General features: G+C 32.9%; 1 protein-coding gene across 3 annotated transcripts in view; it reads right to left on the bottom strand.

The window, feature by feature from the left end:
• The window catches only part of LOC126821089 (forkhead box protein N3), a 52,273-nt gene that overhangs the window by 12,624 nt on the left and 27,286 nt on the right, over positions 1 to 12,363 (bottom strand). For all 3 annotated transcript variants that reach the window (XM_050549399.1, XM_050549400.1, XM_050549401.2), the window contains exons 2-3: positions 8,825 to 9,432; positions 1,099 to 1,250 (exon numbers count right to left, since the gene is read on the bottom strand). In XM_050549399.1, coding sequence (XP_050405356.1) covers positions 1,099 to 1,250; positions 8,825 to 9,432 — 760 coding nt within the window. The remainder of the gene's footprint in view (positions 1 to 1,098; positions 1,251 to 8,824; positions 9,433 to 12,363) is intronic.

Here is a 12,363-nt window from a genome sequence, read left to right as displayed (position 1 = left end):
TAAGTTAAAATAAATTCATGAAGTCGAAATCTGTGTCAATACGGGCTTCATTGTATTATGTAGTGTTGTTTTTATGATGTAATGATTAACAACCACGCAAAAGGTGAAATATTCTTTAGGTGAACTGAGCGGTGGATCAACATAAAACCACCTAGCAAAAGTCAACAATGCATAGAAAGGCTGCGAGGAGAACATTCAGGTCACCAAAAATACACACAGGAACACAAACATGGCATCTGCCATTACTTTTCATCAAGCTATGTTTGTGTTGTCATGGTAACGAGTCTTGAGAGAATTTTCGTTTAAGCCTGTCGATTTTTAACCCTAATTTCCTTAAATCTTCCTCCGTCAGACTTCACAGACGTCTTTTGATACAGTTTTCGTGATGTTAAAACAACACAATATAACTTTTTTTAATAAAATAATTTACAATGTGTCTATAGGGTTGTTGACTATTGTTTTTATACAAGTTTCTATTTATAAAAGCTTATATCACTCAAAAAAGACCCTACGGTAACTGAAATTCAGTAACGATTGGCTGCTATCAATTTTAATTAAAATATATTCAAGTTTTTCGTAAAAAGGGACCCTGTTCTATGTCAATCATTCAAATCTAATAAATCAGTAATTTTTAGATTTTTCCCCTCCTACGGGTCAAGTATCACTCATTTTTCAAAATATGCTCGAAATGATGGAATAGAAAATATCATTTCTTTGTACAGAATATCCTTCAACAAGCATCATCATTACACAGCCAAAAGGACATGTCAATGTAATGGTGGTGGTGTAACACAAGACAAAATTATTTATGTTATTATTCCTAACTATTTAATATCATCAAAGTAAAATGTTATAGGTGTATTCATCCAAATGTTTTTAATTATCAAATACATTAATTAAGTCAGGAGTGTAGCTTGGTTTTATAGCTAAAGTCATACAATGTACCTTAATTGAAATATTAGATTTTAGTATCACATTAAGAAGCAGATTCAAAATAAATACCTTGTACTGACAATCCCCAAACTTGAGAATAACGAGATGTATGCCGTAACTTAAGGTAAAAGGCCGCACAGTCTTAAAAATTTTAAGAAAACTTACCCAAATCCAGGAAGCCCTGTAAAGTTTTGCGTTGATGGTGCTGACATCATTTGTAATTGATGATAAGGATGATAGGGTGTTTTACGTAATGCTTGTAATAAATTGGGTCTGTAATCGGGGTCTATACACCATAATGAACCTTTACCAATACTCTGAAATAAAGCATTGAAAATAAAATCGTTACCAATTTGTTTTGTTTCCAATATCTGTACTGTAGTGAGTAATTACATGTATTTCTAAACTCGTAATGAAGTCAAGTCACTATCCTACATGAACAATATCCATATCTTAATTTAACTAACATAAAAAAAAAGCAACCATTTCTTTATGAAAGACATTAAATAAAGAGGGATGGCAAGAGGAGTGGGGTGCGAGGGGGAATGAGAGGGTTAGAGAGGATGTAGAGAGAGAATGGGAGATGGTTAAAGAGAGTGTAGAGAGAGAAAGGGGTAGAGGATAGGACAGCGGGGGAGAGAGGGAAAGATGGAGGAGAAATGGGAAGAGGGAAGAGAAAAAGAAAAGAAGCCTTCGTCCCGATTATCTAATTCTTTATAAACAAACACTTTGATATTTCCCTTTCAAATTTATTACAAACTCTTGTGATAAGATTTTGATGTTGAACTTTTTTTATTTAAATCCTCTTCATTTGTCTATTTTCTTCTTTGAAAGCCGCTTAAGCGTAATTTTTTTTTTCGTATTTTTCAATAAATTTAATTCGAAAAAGAGATTATTTGTGTAAAAAGACATGTATTGTAAAATTTATTATTTTAAAAGCATATATGAATCCATGAAATATGAAATGTAAGCTGTCAACAGTTAAAATCCTTCAAGCTACTTCACATATAAATACTTGTATTTTACCCTGCAGCTTATGACCTGGTTACCATAGCAACACGTCAAGCTCACAATTTTCTCCATCTGCCATTTTGAAAGTGTTACATTTGCCCTATTGTCACCCATGACCACATATTGAATGGTATTAAAGATACAGATGTGACCTCGAGCTATGTGCTGTCTTTATTTGGTATTTAAATCAACACACAATCCGTGTAAATGTCGAGTTAGCGTTTGCTACATCACACACACACAGGATTAATTCAATTTTAATTTAGGTTTTTTTATTATACTTCTGGGGGCTGTTTCGCGAAATTTTAACTAAGGTAAAATCCAAATTTTAGTAATTTGATTGGATAATATTTGATTGATTTTAGTGCTTAGCCAATCAAAATTGAAATATCTACTAAAATTTGGATTTTATCTTTAATTAAGATTTCGAGAATAAGGGCTTAAAATCAGACTCTACATGTATATCGATCAAAAGATTTGTTTAAATTTGTTTAAATCTATTTAAATGTGATCAAGTCGATTTGTTTTTGGAATAAGGTAACCCTCTATATTTATAGATTGAAAATTAGGCCAATTCAAAAGTTTATTCTGACTAATATTAAAAAAATCACTCAAAAGCACTATAAAAAGATTTAAGATTATTGAAAAATGATTAGCTAGCTATTTGTGCCGTTGTCCTGTTAAATATATTTGTTGTAATAACTTCCAGAAAGTGTAATCTGTATAACACATGATAATCTATGAGTTGGGGGCAATAGTGAGAAAATGTTATTTTGGGTCAACTAAACATGTACCTTTGTACATAAAAAATGAAATTATATCGCATCAACACTTTATTCTGTCCCAAAGATTAGATAAAAACTGGTTCGTCATTTTAAATGTGTAATTTGTAAACCAGCTAAAATATATAGCAAGAAAATAATTGTGGGAGAAGAGAGAGAGAGAGAAATGGGGTTTAATGTCCACTCGACACAAACATGTCATTTCGGGACTAACATATGGTTATAATTATATTTCAATAATTTGCTTGTGCATAGGGGTCTTTAGCAGTGGGAGGAAACCGGACGACCCGGAGAAAACCAACGAGGTTGGACAGACGATCCTACTCCTTGTCACGTACAACCGGGGATTCGAAACCAAGCCAGTTGACTCAATAACAGGCCTTATGATACAGCACGCACACCCTAACCATTCGGCCATCCACCCTTTAACATTTAAAAATGTTCTCTGTTTATGGGGAGGTAGTGTACATGTACCTATCAACATTTCAATTTGTATTTGACACGTTTTAATTAGTTTAGCAGAAGTGTGACCTTATTGCGTGTGCAGGTAGGAGGTGGCACGTCAAAATTAATACCGAAATTGATTTTAACATAATTAAGTCAAAAATATATTAGATTAATAAAGGTGGTTAGACGTAATTAATGTATAATTTGTATACTAAGATCATATAATCTATAATATGAGTGTAATAGCGTGAAATGTGTTAAACTGTGATATCAATTTCCTGTCCTACAGTTATTACATAAACATCTTGTTGTGTATAAACGGTCTCACTTCCTCTTCACACCTGTAAATTATATTGGCTCACAGCTATAACTGACAACTAACTCTCCATTTAATCTATTCGATCAACTGGACCTATTCCATTCATACAATAAATGGCTATATAGAGGAGGTCACTTCAGGCTATATTTATCATAATAAATTATTGCTTTTATATCACTAATCACCATCAACACTTGTCATAAATAATGGAACAATAATTACTACTGGATTTTTTTGTATCAAGTTCGCCCCCATTACTACTAATCTCTAGAGCCATGCTAAATTGCTAACCATTTTCAGCACTTCTATTTACTTTTTGTTATCCCAAATGAAGTCTGGGATGGATATTTAAATGGGATCCATCCTTCCATCGCAATTTTGTAAACATGGTATTTCATGAATCTTTATGAAACTTTTTGTACACTTATCAACCTATTATATTAGTTGTGCCTTTTGTTAATTAGAAATTTCTCACATTTAATAACTTTGAAGCTACTTTGTAATAGATCTATGTTTAATACATTTAAAGGAGCTAATTCGCTAATATTTGGGACCTAAAAAATGACATAAATGGGTCGCAACGCATATAACAATGTAATATGAATGTATATAATCTGATTTACATTCAATCGTTTTTGTTTTTTACTCTAATTTCAAATCAATTTTGTTCGGCGAAATACACCAGAAGTCTCAATCGAATGGCAATCTCTAGCAGCTTTTTATTCCTGTCTACACCGCATGCTCTCCAGAAAAGAATATAACGTCACCGTTTGACAAATACTAGTGGAATATGTCTAGCCTCGTTCTTCGAGTCCCATGTTACAAAAGGCGCTGAAACGCATTATCGTGCACGATTCGTGTACCAATGGTAAAATGTTTATTTTGTCTTAAAGATACATTATGGGAGATAAGATAAAGAGCTGGCAGTTCTCACTTTAATAGTTAAAAACTATTTGCTGAAAATTTCAGTCAAATTGATCCACTATGAGCCGAGAACGAAGCGGGTGAAATTTCCCCATAGTCTCGGCCATCATTACTAAAATCATTAATATAAACAGCATAGTCTCGATTATCCACTGTTTTGATTTAATTATCAATTAAAGCGGCATATAGGAATCTAATCCAGCCAACATCGAAGGCTAGCCTTGACATCAAGAGTTTATTATGGTCTTGATAAGTTAATTAATGTCTAATTGATAATTTATGCTCTTGCATAATTAATGCATGTTTAAGTATTGGATATCAGAATCCCATCTTTTCCTGGTAAGATTACAACAAGGATTTAAATTGATAAATAATTTGTGTTTACAATGTCGAAGATTTTGGATGATACTGAGTTAGAGACTTAGCTACATTAATAAACCAAGTTGTTAATGTGCAACATTTATCACAGTTATCTTTTATCATAGACAGCATGTACATCAAAGAGTTGCATCTCCATTAAATATATGTTTTATGATACTACTATACAATAAGGTGTGTCTGTCTCTCCAGGCAGTAGTTATATAATAAATAATTACTTTATAACTCTTGGTATTATAAATAATTGCTTTTATAACTTTGGCTAAAATCTCATAACATAATCTTACACAATGTCTTTCAATAAATCAAATCTCAATAATTTAATCTCTGAAATAAACTGATGTGTTGGACAGTTTGTGGGTTAAAATTTATATTGTTACTAAATATAGAATTAATAACACAAAAATAGATATATTTACATTCTTTTAACTGTCAATGTCCTGGTATTGAAATTAAATTATTTTTCTATTTTTGACTTCCTGTTTTCTATGTTTTCAATTCTGCCTTTTGTCACAATAAAATATATCTAATCTAATCTTCAGAGTGAGCAGAGCGAAGGCTTGCTAACCTGGAGGTACTCAATCTGTTTTACAGAAAATTACGAGTCTTCTCTAATATCTCTGTAAAAGATGACTGCCTTTAACACGTGCCGTCACAGCACGCGGCTTCAATCATTGGCTGTAGCGGCCTAGCAAATATTCACTGCTGATCAGTGTGGGAGGTACTGTGTTCTAGAAAGTTCATCGGGATTTCCCCAGGACAGAGGGTCTAGTCGCTCGGATGGAACGAAAAAGATTTTTCTCCCATGTACACATTTGAGTGCACGTAAAAGAAACCTGTGGTATACAAAATTAAGAGCAGGCCTTATCGCTCCTTTCCTGCCAACATTTTTCTTATATCACACTGGAGGGAATGAAAAATTAAGATGTTAAACCCCATTTCATTTCATTTTCTCCTGTTGACCCTGATATGGTCTCCTTAAAGTTTTATTAAACATGCATTATGCAAGAGCTAAATCTGCCTATTTCAGGTCTTTCTTTAGGCCTGAAATGTTATCTAAATCATTAATTAGACATTAATTAACCTATCCAGGCCATAATCAACTCTAGATGGCAGCGCTAGCCTGCGATCTTTATTGGATTGTAAGCCGATTTACTGCATAACTTTCCTTCTCTATTAAACGATTAAATGGATAATCGAGACTATGCTGTTTATCGTACTGACTTTAGTAATGATGACCGAGGCTTATGGGAATTTCAGTCGCTTAGTTCTCGGTTCATAGTGGATCAATTTGAATGAAATTTTCACCAAATTGTCTAGTTTTTAACTATTATAGTGAGAACTGCCAACTCGTTACCGAATCTCCCATAATGTATCTTTAATATTAAACAATGTCAGTTGTTTCAAGTTTTAAGATTTGGATCCAGTGTCTTGTCCTAGAGTAAAGTTTAATATATATATTTATTTAACAATATGTCAGTTGTTTCAAGTTTTAAGATTTGATCCAATGTCTTGTCCTAGAGTATTATGCTACAGTTTAATACATGTATAACCTAATTTTAGTACTAATCTTCTCTTATCACAATATTATCATGAAAACCTTCAGATCAATATAAGTGAGGGCTGAGATAGCAAGTGTTTTTTTAATGCTATATGGACATACCTACAAATGTAATGAATGTAATGTTTGCATGTCGCTCGAGTATTTGTAGTTCCTGTATTGTATTCTCATGTACAGCCTATTAAAATGTGAAAAGGCTGGCGGTAGTTTGTTCTATAGAGAATATAGTACCTGACTCAGGTGCCAATAGATTATCAATAATGCTCACAAATGAACACTTTTCAATTTAATCAGCAACAAGTCATTTCCTTCAACACTGTATAACAATACATTTTATTGACCGGAAAAATTTGATCATATAATTACTTTTCCGATTTCATTTAGCCAACGAACAACAATCTATTTCCTAATGAAGAATAGAGAGAGAGAGAAATGGGGTTTAACGTCCACTCGACACAAACTAGGTCATTTCGGGACTAACATATGGTTTAATTTTATTTCAATAATTCGCTTGTCAACAAGCAAACATCCAGTACGTACTGTCACATATTCAATACCAATTCTCATCAATGGTTCTCATCTACATATTTAAAGGAGCTAAATCACTAATATTTAGGACCTAGAAATTGACACATATAATTAATGTACTATGAATGTATCTATACTAATATTTGTCTGTCTGTTCGGGGTTGGCGGCTACACTAGGTCTGCCCCGAGTCTGAAATTTGGGGTATAGGGGTAGCTCGGACCGGGGAGTAACATAGGCCAGGTGGCGTTAGTCTACCACTTCCGGTTTCGGGGTTATAACCCCAAGCGAAGCCGGGCATTCTGCTAGTACACTTATAAACTTATTTTCATTCAAGTTTCTGTTTTTACTGTAATTTCTAATCAGTTATGTTTGGCAATCTCTAGCGTTTATTCCAGTCTACACCAATAGGAATATGGAGTCACTTGTTACAAAAGTCACTGAAATGTATTATGGTACACGATTGGTGTACTAATGGGAAAATGTTTATTTTGTCTTAAATATTGGGTATCAGAAGCCCATCTTTTCCAGGCAAGATCACAACATCAATAATTCGTGTTTTTAATGTCGAAGACTTAGCTACTTTAAGGAATCCTATCCCAGAAGTTAATAAAATAGATAAGTTTATCATTTAGATACTTCCAGCAGCCAAATAATTTGGCTGCTGGATGTATCTACACGATACACTAAATTATGTCCTAATGGGAAAGGGGGGGGGGGTTGGATGGCCGAATGGTTAGCATGTGGACGCTGTCATAAGGTCTGTCATTGAGTTAACTGGCGTGGTTTCGATTCCCAGGTTGTATGTAGGGTTGCCTGTTCAACTTCGTGGATTTTCTGTGTCCTCCGGTTTCCTCCCACTGCTAAAGACCCCTATGTGCAAGCGAATTATTAAAATATGTGTTGAGTGGACGTTAAACCTCATTTCTCTCTCTCTACTAATGGGAAATAAATGTTAAAATATATCTGTACAGCAATTCTATAACAAGGACTGGCATTCAGTCTGGGGCCAGTACAAACTCTTTTGGGCCTGACTTGGGATTCATTCCATTAATAGTTTTAAATTCTCTCTTGTCTCACAGAATTGCTAGTCACATAATTAAATGTAAATAAAAACCTTTATTTTAGTTGAAAGATTAGTGACTGTTTACTTTAGACTTTAACCTGATGTAATAATTTGGAATGTTTACTTAAAATTTTTTTCGATTAGTAACCAGGTAACACATAATTAAAGTACCTTAATTACATTAATTAAAACCTTTGATGTATATGATGTACAATACCCAGGCTCATCCTGTGTATGTAACAATTAGTTAACTTGATGGGTTAAATGTATCTACGAATTTATTCAACAGTGCAGCCAAAATAGCTGTTACGGAAACTATTTGCCATAAAAAGTTGAGCAACGAAAAGCATTGATTTTGGGAAGTTTTTTGCAATGATTTCAGAATCGGTCCATAAATTTTTTTCTAAGACTATAAGCTTTCCTGAACACTGACCTTATTCAAATTGCATGTATAATATGGACATTTATAAAGCGAGAAATGGGGTTTAACCTCCACTCAACACAAACTAGGTCATTTCAGGACTAACATAGGGTAAAATTTTATTTCAATAATTCCCTTGCGGATAGGAGTCTTTAGCCATGGGAGGAAAGCCATGAGAGGAAACCGGAGGATTTCGGAGAACAGCCACAAGGTTAAGCAGGCAACCGTACTCCTTGTCATGTACAAGTGTGGGATAGAAACAACACCATGTTTTAGACCAACCGGTCACCCAACTCCCCTTCCTTTGCAATATTTAGTCTTTTCCACTTATATGTGCGTTTATTGTGCGCTGTCTGTAAGTTTGTCTTGTGTAATTGTTTGTGAGTGGTGTGGTCCCCCTGCACTTACTATTAACACAGAAAAAATATAAAATATTCTTTAAAATCAAATACTAACCTGTCCCTTCTCTTTATCCACTTTTTTGAAGCACTTATTCAATGATAGGTTATGTCGTACAGAATTCTTCCAACCTGTCGGTGCATTTTGAAAGTACGGAAAATGGGAGAGAATCCAGTTATAAATGTCTTTAACAGGCAGACGTTTCTGCGGGGAATCTTCTACAGCCATAAATATAAGACAACTAAACGAATACGGGGGTTTACTATTTATATGTTTTTGAGGATTGTATGGCACATGTGGAGGGTGTGATTGTGCTAACAAACCACCGTTCAATTTACTGAATTCTTCATTTTCTTTCTGTTCCTCTTTAATTTCTTCTTCCTCCACCGATAAACTTTTTAACAAATCTGTTTCTTGAAGCCATGACAAGCTCGTCAACTCGTCGTCGTCGAGTTCACCTTTTTCCAGCCTCATTTCAGCGAAACAACTGCTACTAAGCGGGTCTTTTAAATCCTCGTCATCAGAGTCCATACACGCTAAAGCTTTTGATAATGCACTACCCGGAAAACTTTGACTTAAACTGTTCACAAGTCGTTGCCGCATTGATGCATCACTTTCGTCCACATCTCTAATGGGCGCCATGTTGAAATGTGAAAAGCCCACCCCTGAAAAATAGGAAAAAAAATCTTATTTAATTAAAAGTCAAGACCTGAATCATATCAAATTTGCTTTATTCCAAGTAAAATGGCAACTTTCATGTAATCTTTCCTTACACCAATGACTAATGTAGATTTATAGTTTAAACACAAAATGTAATTATCCATTACACGCACACCTTACTAAAGTTACCAAGATACCAGTGATTTTATTGGATGGAAACTAGAATTGCTCAATTAATAATGTTGACCTCATAGAAATTGCAGGATAACCATACCATACACAACAACCAAAGAGAAAACCAAAACACAAACTCACGGACATTGTAAGCAATAAATAACAAAAGTACTATCAAATCAATTGAATGGATCAGATATCTCATTGTGAAATCATATCACTGAGCTCTTAATTTGTTTCTTGAAGAAAAATAAAATAAATAGTCATTTAAATATTGATTATTATTGATTAATATTTATTTCTAAATAAATGATAAAAACGTAATATTTATTAAATTCTGTAATAAATCCATAATATTATTAATATTTATTTCTAAATAAATGATAAAAACGTAATATTGATTAAATTCTCTAATAAATTCATAATATTATTAATATTTTTTTAAATGAATGATAAAAACGTAATGATTATCAGTTTGTAATCAAGTGTATTTGAACATTAACTATTGTGGCTGATTGATATAACTACATCTGCTGCCAGTGTAATGACCGCCTACTGGAAATATGGTCCATTGTGTTTCATAGTATCATTTGACTAAAGCCTTTAATGCTATAAAGATATACTTCCTTGACAGTTGCAAACCTAAATACATAAACATTAATGTCAAATTAATCCAAACTACAAAATTTTTTCCAGACCATCAACAATTTTTAATGTTGCAACAATTATGTACAAGACAAGTATGAAAGATGATAAATGGATCCAGTAATGTGTAAATAATACACATTGGTTGATACTATCTAATAACTAATTCTTTGTGGGCTTATACATGTATATGTCTTTTACAGAGAGTGTATTAGGCTTTTACATATTTTCCTGAACCTTGGTCTTTGGTGAGAGAGAGAGAGAGAGAGAGCTCTAGGTTAATATTAAGCTCTAGGGAACATATCTTAAAATTTAAATTCATAATTACATCTCTTAATTTTAACCGTAATAATTACATTTTTAAATTTAATAATTACATCTTTTAATTTTAACCGTAATAATTACATTTTTTAATTTTAACCTTAATTACATATCTTAATTTTAACCTTAATTACATCTTTAAACTTAATAATTACATTTTGCTTGGTGTAAATTCTCTATGGATGGAGATGAGAGAATGCTAACATAACACTCTTTGTGTTATCGCAGATCTAACTAAAGTGAAAAGATTAGTAAATGAGCCCGGCTACAAGAAACCATGACGATGTACTCTTCTATTGATTACCCGACAATCAATTCAGGAAAAAAAAAAAACGAAAAATTTTTAAGTGAAAAGATTATGGCAGTTTATTTTAGTGTAATAAGTGTTTAAGCTTTGTGGTATATATAAATGGCGACAGTCAAGCCACATGGCCTCATAGTCTCATAAATTCACCTGCTGTGTAATCCAGCTGGCGAGGTTACATTACCATGGTGACAACCTCTCTCTCACTAGCTTAACAAACTAACTGTTGGCTGTTTACTTCAATCCTTCTCCTTTCCTAAATCTATAACTCTATCTTTGATCGGGACGAGAAGCACAAGTTCTCTAGCTACCTGTATCACCCTTTGATCAAATACCAAATCCGAGACGTCGACATCGTCCATCAAAATCAATTGAATTACAGGCCAATATGAAACTTCAACAAGGATAACAAGGATTTTTGAGATAATCCCCCCTTTAAGACCATGAATCAATTACACTATAAAATCCAGCCTCTTAAAGAATGAACAATTAAGTAACCCCATATTTCAATTACTGCCGTATCCCTCTACAGTTATTGCCACCAATTTTCCGAAAACCCAATTAACTTTAAAGACAGAAATAATCTCAAACCATGATTATAATTTTAAACAATCTATTTATATTTTGTAAAATAATTTCTCACAAGAGATGGATAAATTTATATATATAACTTCCTACTTGTTTTCACATCTCAAAATCATGTTGTATCTTCATATTATGTATTTATTGAAAAAATAAAGTGTTAGAAAAAAAAAAATATTAATTTGAAACTACAAATACTGGAAAACTAAGAACAAATTCAATGCTCAAATACACTATAATTACATTTACATCCAGATCAAACTACCAATATATATCCTTTAACTTTGAATAATGAAATTATACAAAACCTTACGGATATTCACCAAGACCCTCCTGTCTACTAAACTCCCAATAAATGATTAACTTGAAATGAAAGCATATAAAAGATATTCAAGTTTAAACAAAACTTGATGCTGATAACTCTCTACAAGATTTGACAATACTTGAAATAAGAATGTGTTAGAGTTTGACCCTACGCCATGTTCAAATTGTAAAGAAAAGATGGAGATGTCAAGTATTGTTATCTTTACTAGATAGTGGACAACAGCTCTGTTTTCATAAACACTTTAAAGTTATCTCTTTTAAACAAATGTTTTACAACATGCAATGACAAGAATAAGCCACTCCATCTTCAGCCCTGTAACAGGCTAGTCGTAGAAACCAGATATCCTTCGTAAATCACTTCAATTAAAAATACCCATATCTCTAATCACAGTCTTCAATTACAGTCGTCTTTATTTCCTAGAGATGCAGGTCTCTTATTTTAAGCATGGATAACTTTTAAGATTAACAATTATTTTTATTCCATGAACAAATAGCTGTTTTAAAGGATTTCAGTAATTTGATGGACGTTATTTTTCTTAATTGGACAGCAAGTATAACATAGAATAGAGCTTAATGTCTCAACGAC

The sequence above is a fragment of the Patella vulgata genome, chromosome 5, assembly GCF_932274485.2.
Source record: "Patella vulgata chromosome 5, xgPatVulg1.2, whole genome shotgun sequence".
Classification (NCBI taxonomy): domain Eukaryota; kingdom Metazoa; phylum Mollusca; class Gastropoda; family Patellidae; genus Patella; species Patella vulgata.
The sequence above is the reverse complement of the archived record's forward strand: the minus strand, read 5'-3'. Positions and strand labels throughout refer to the sequence as shown.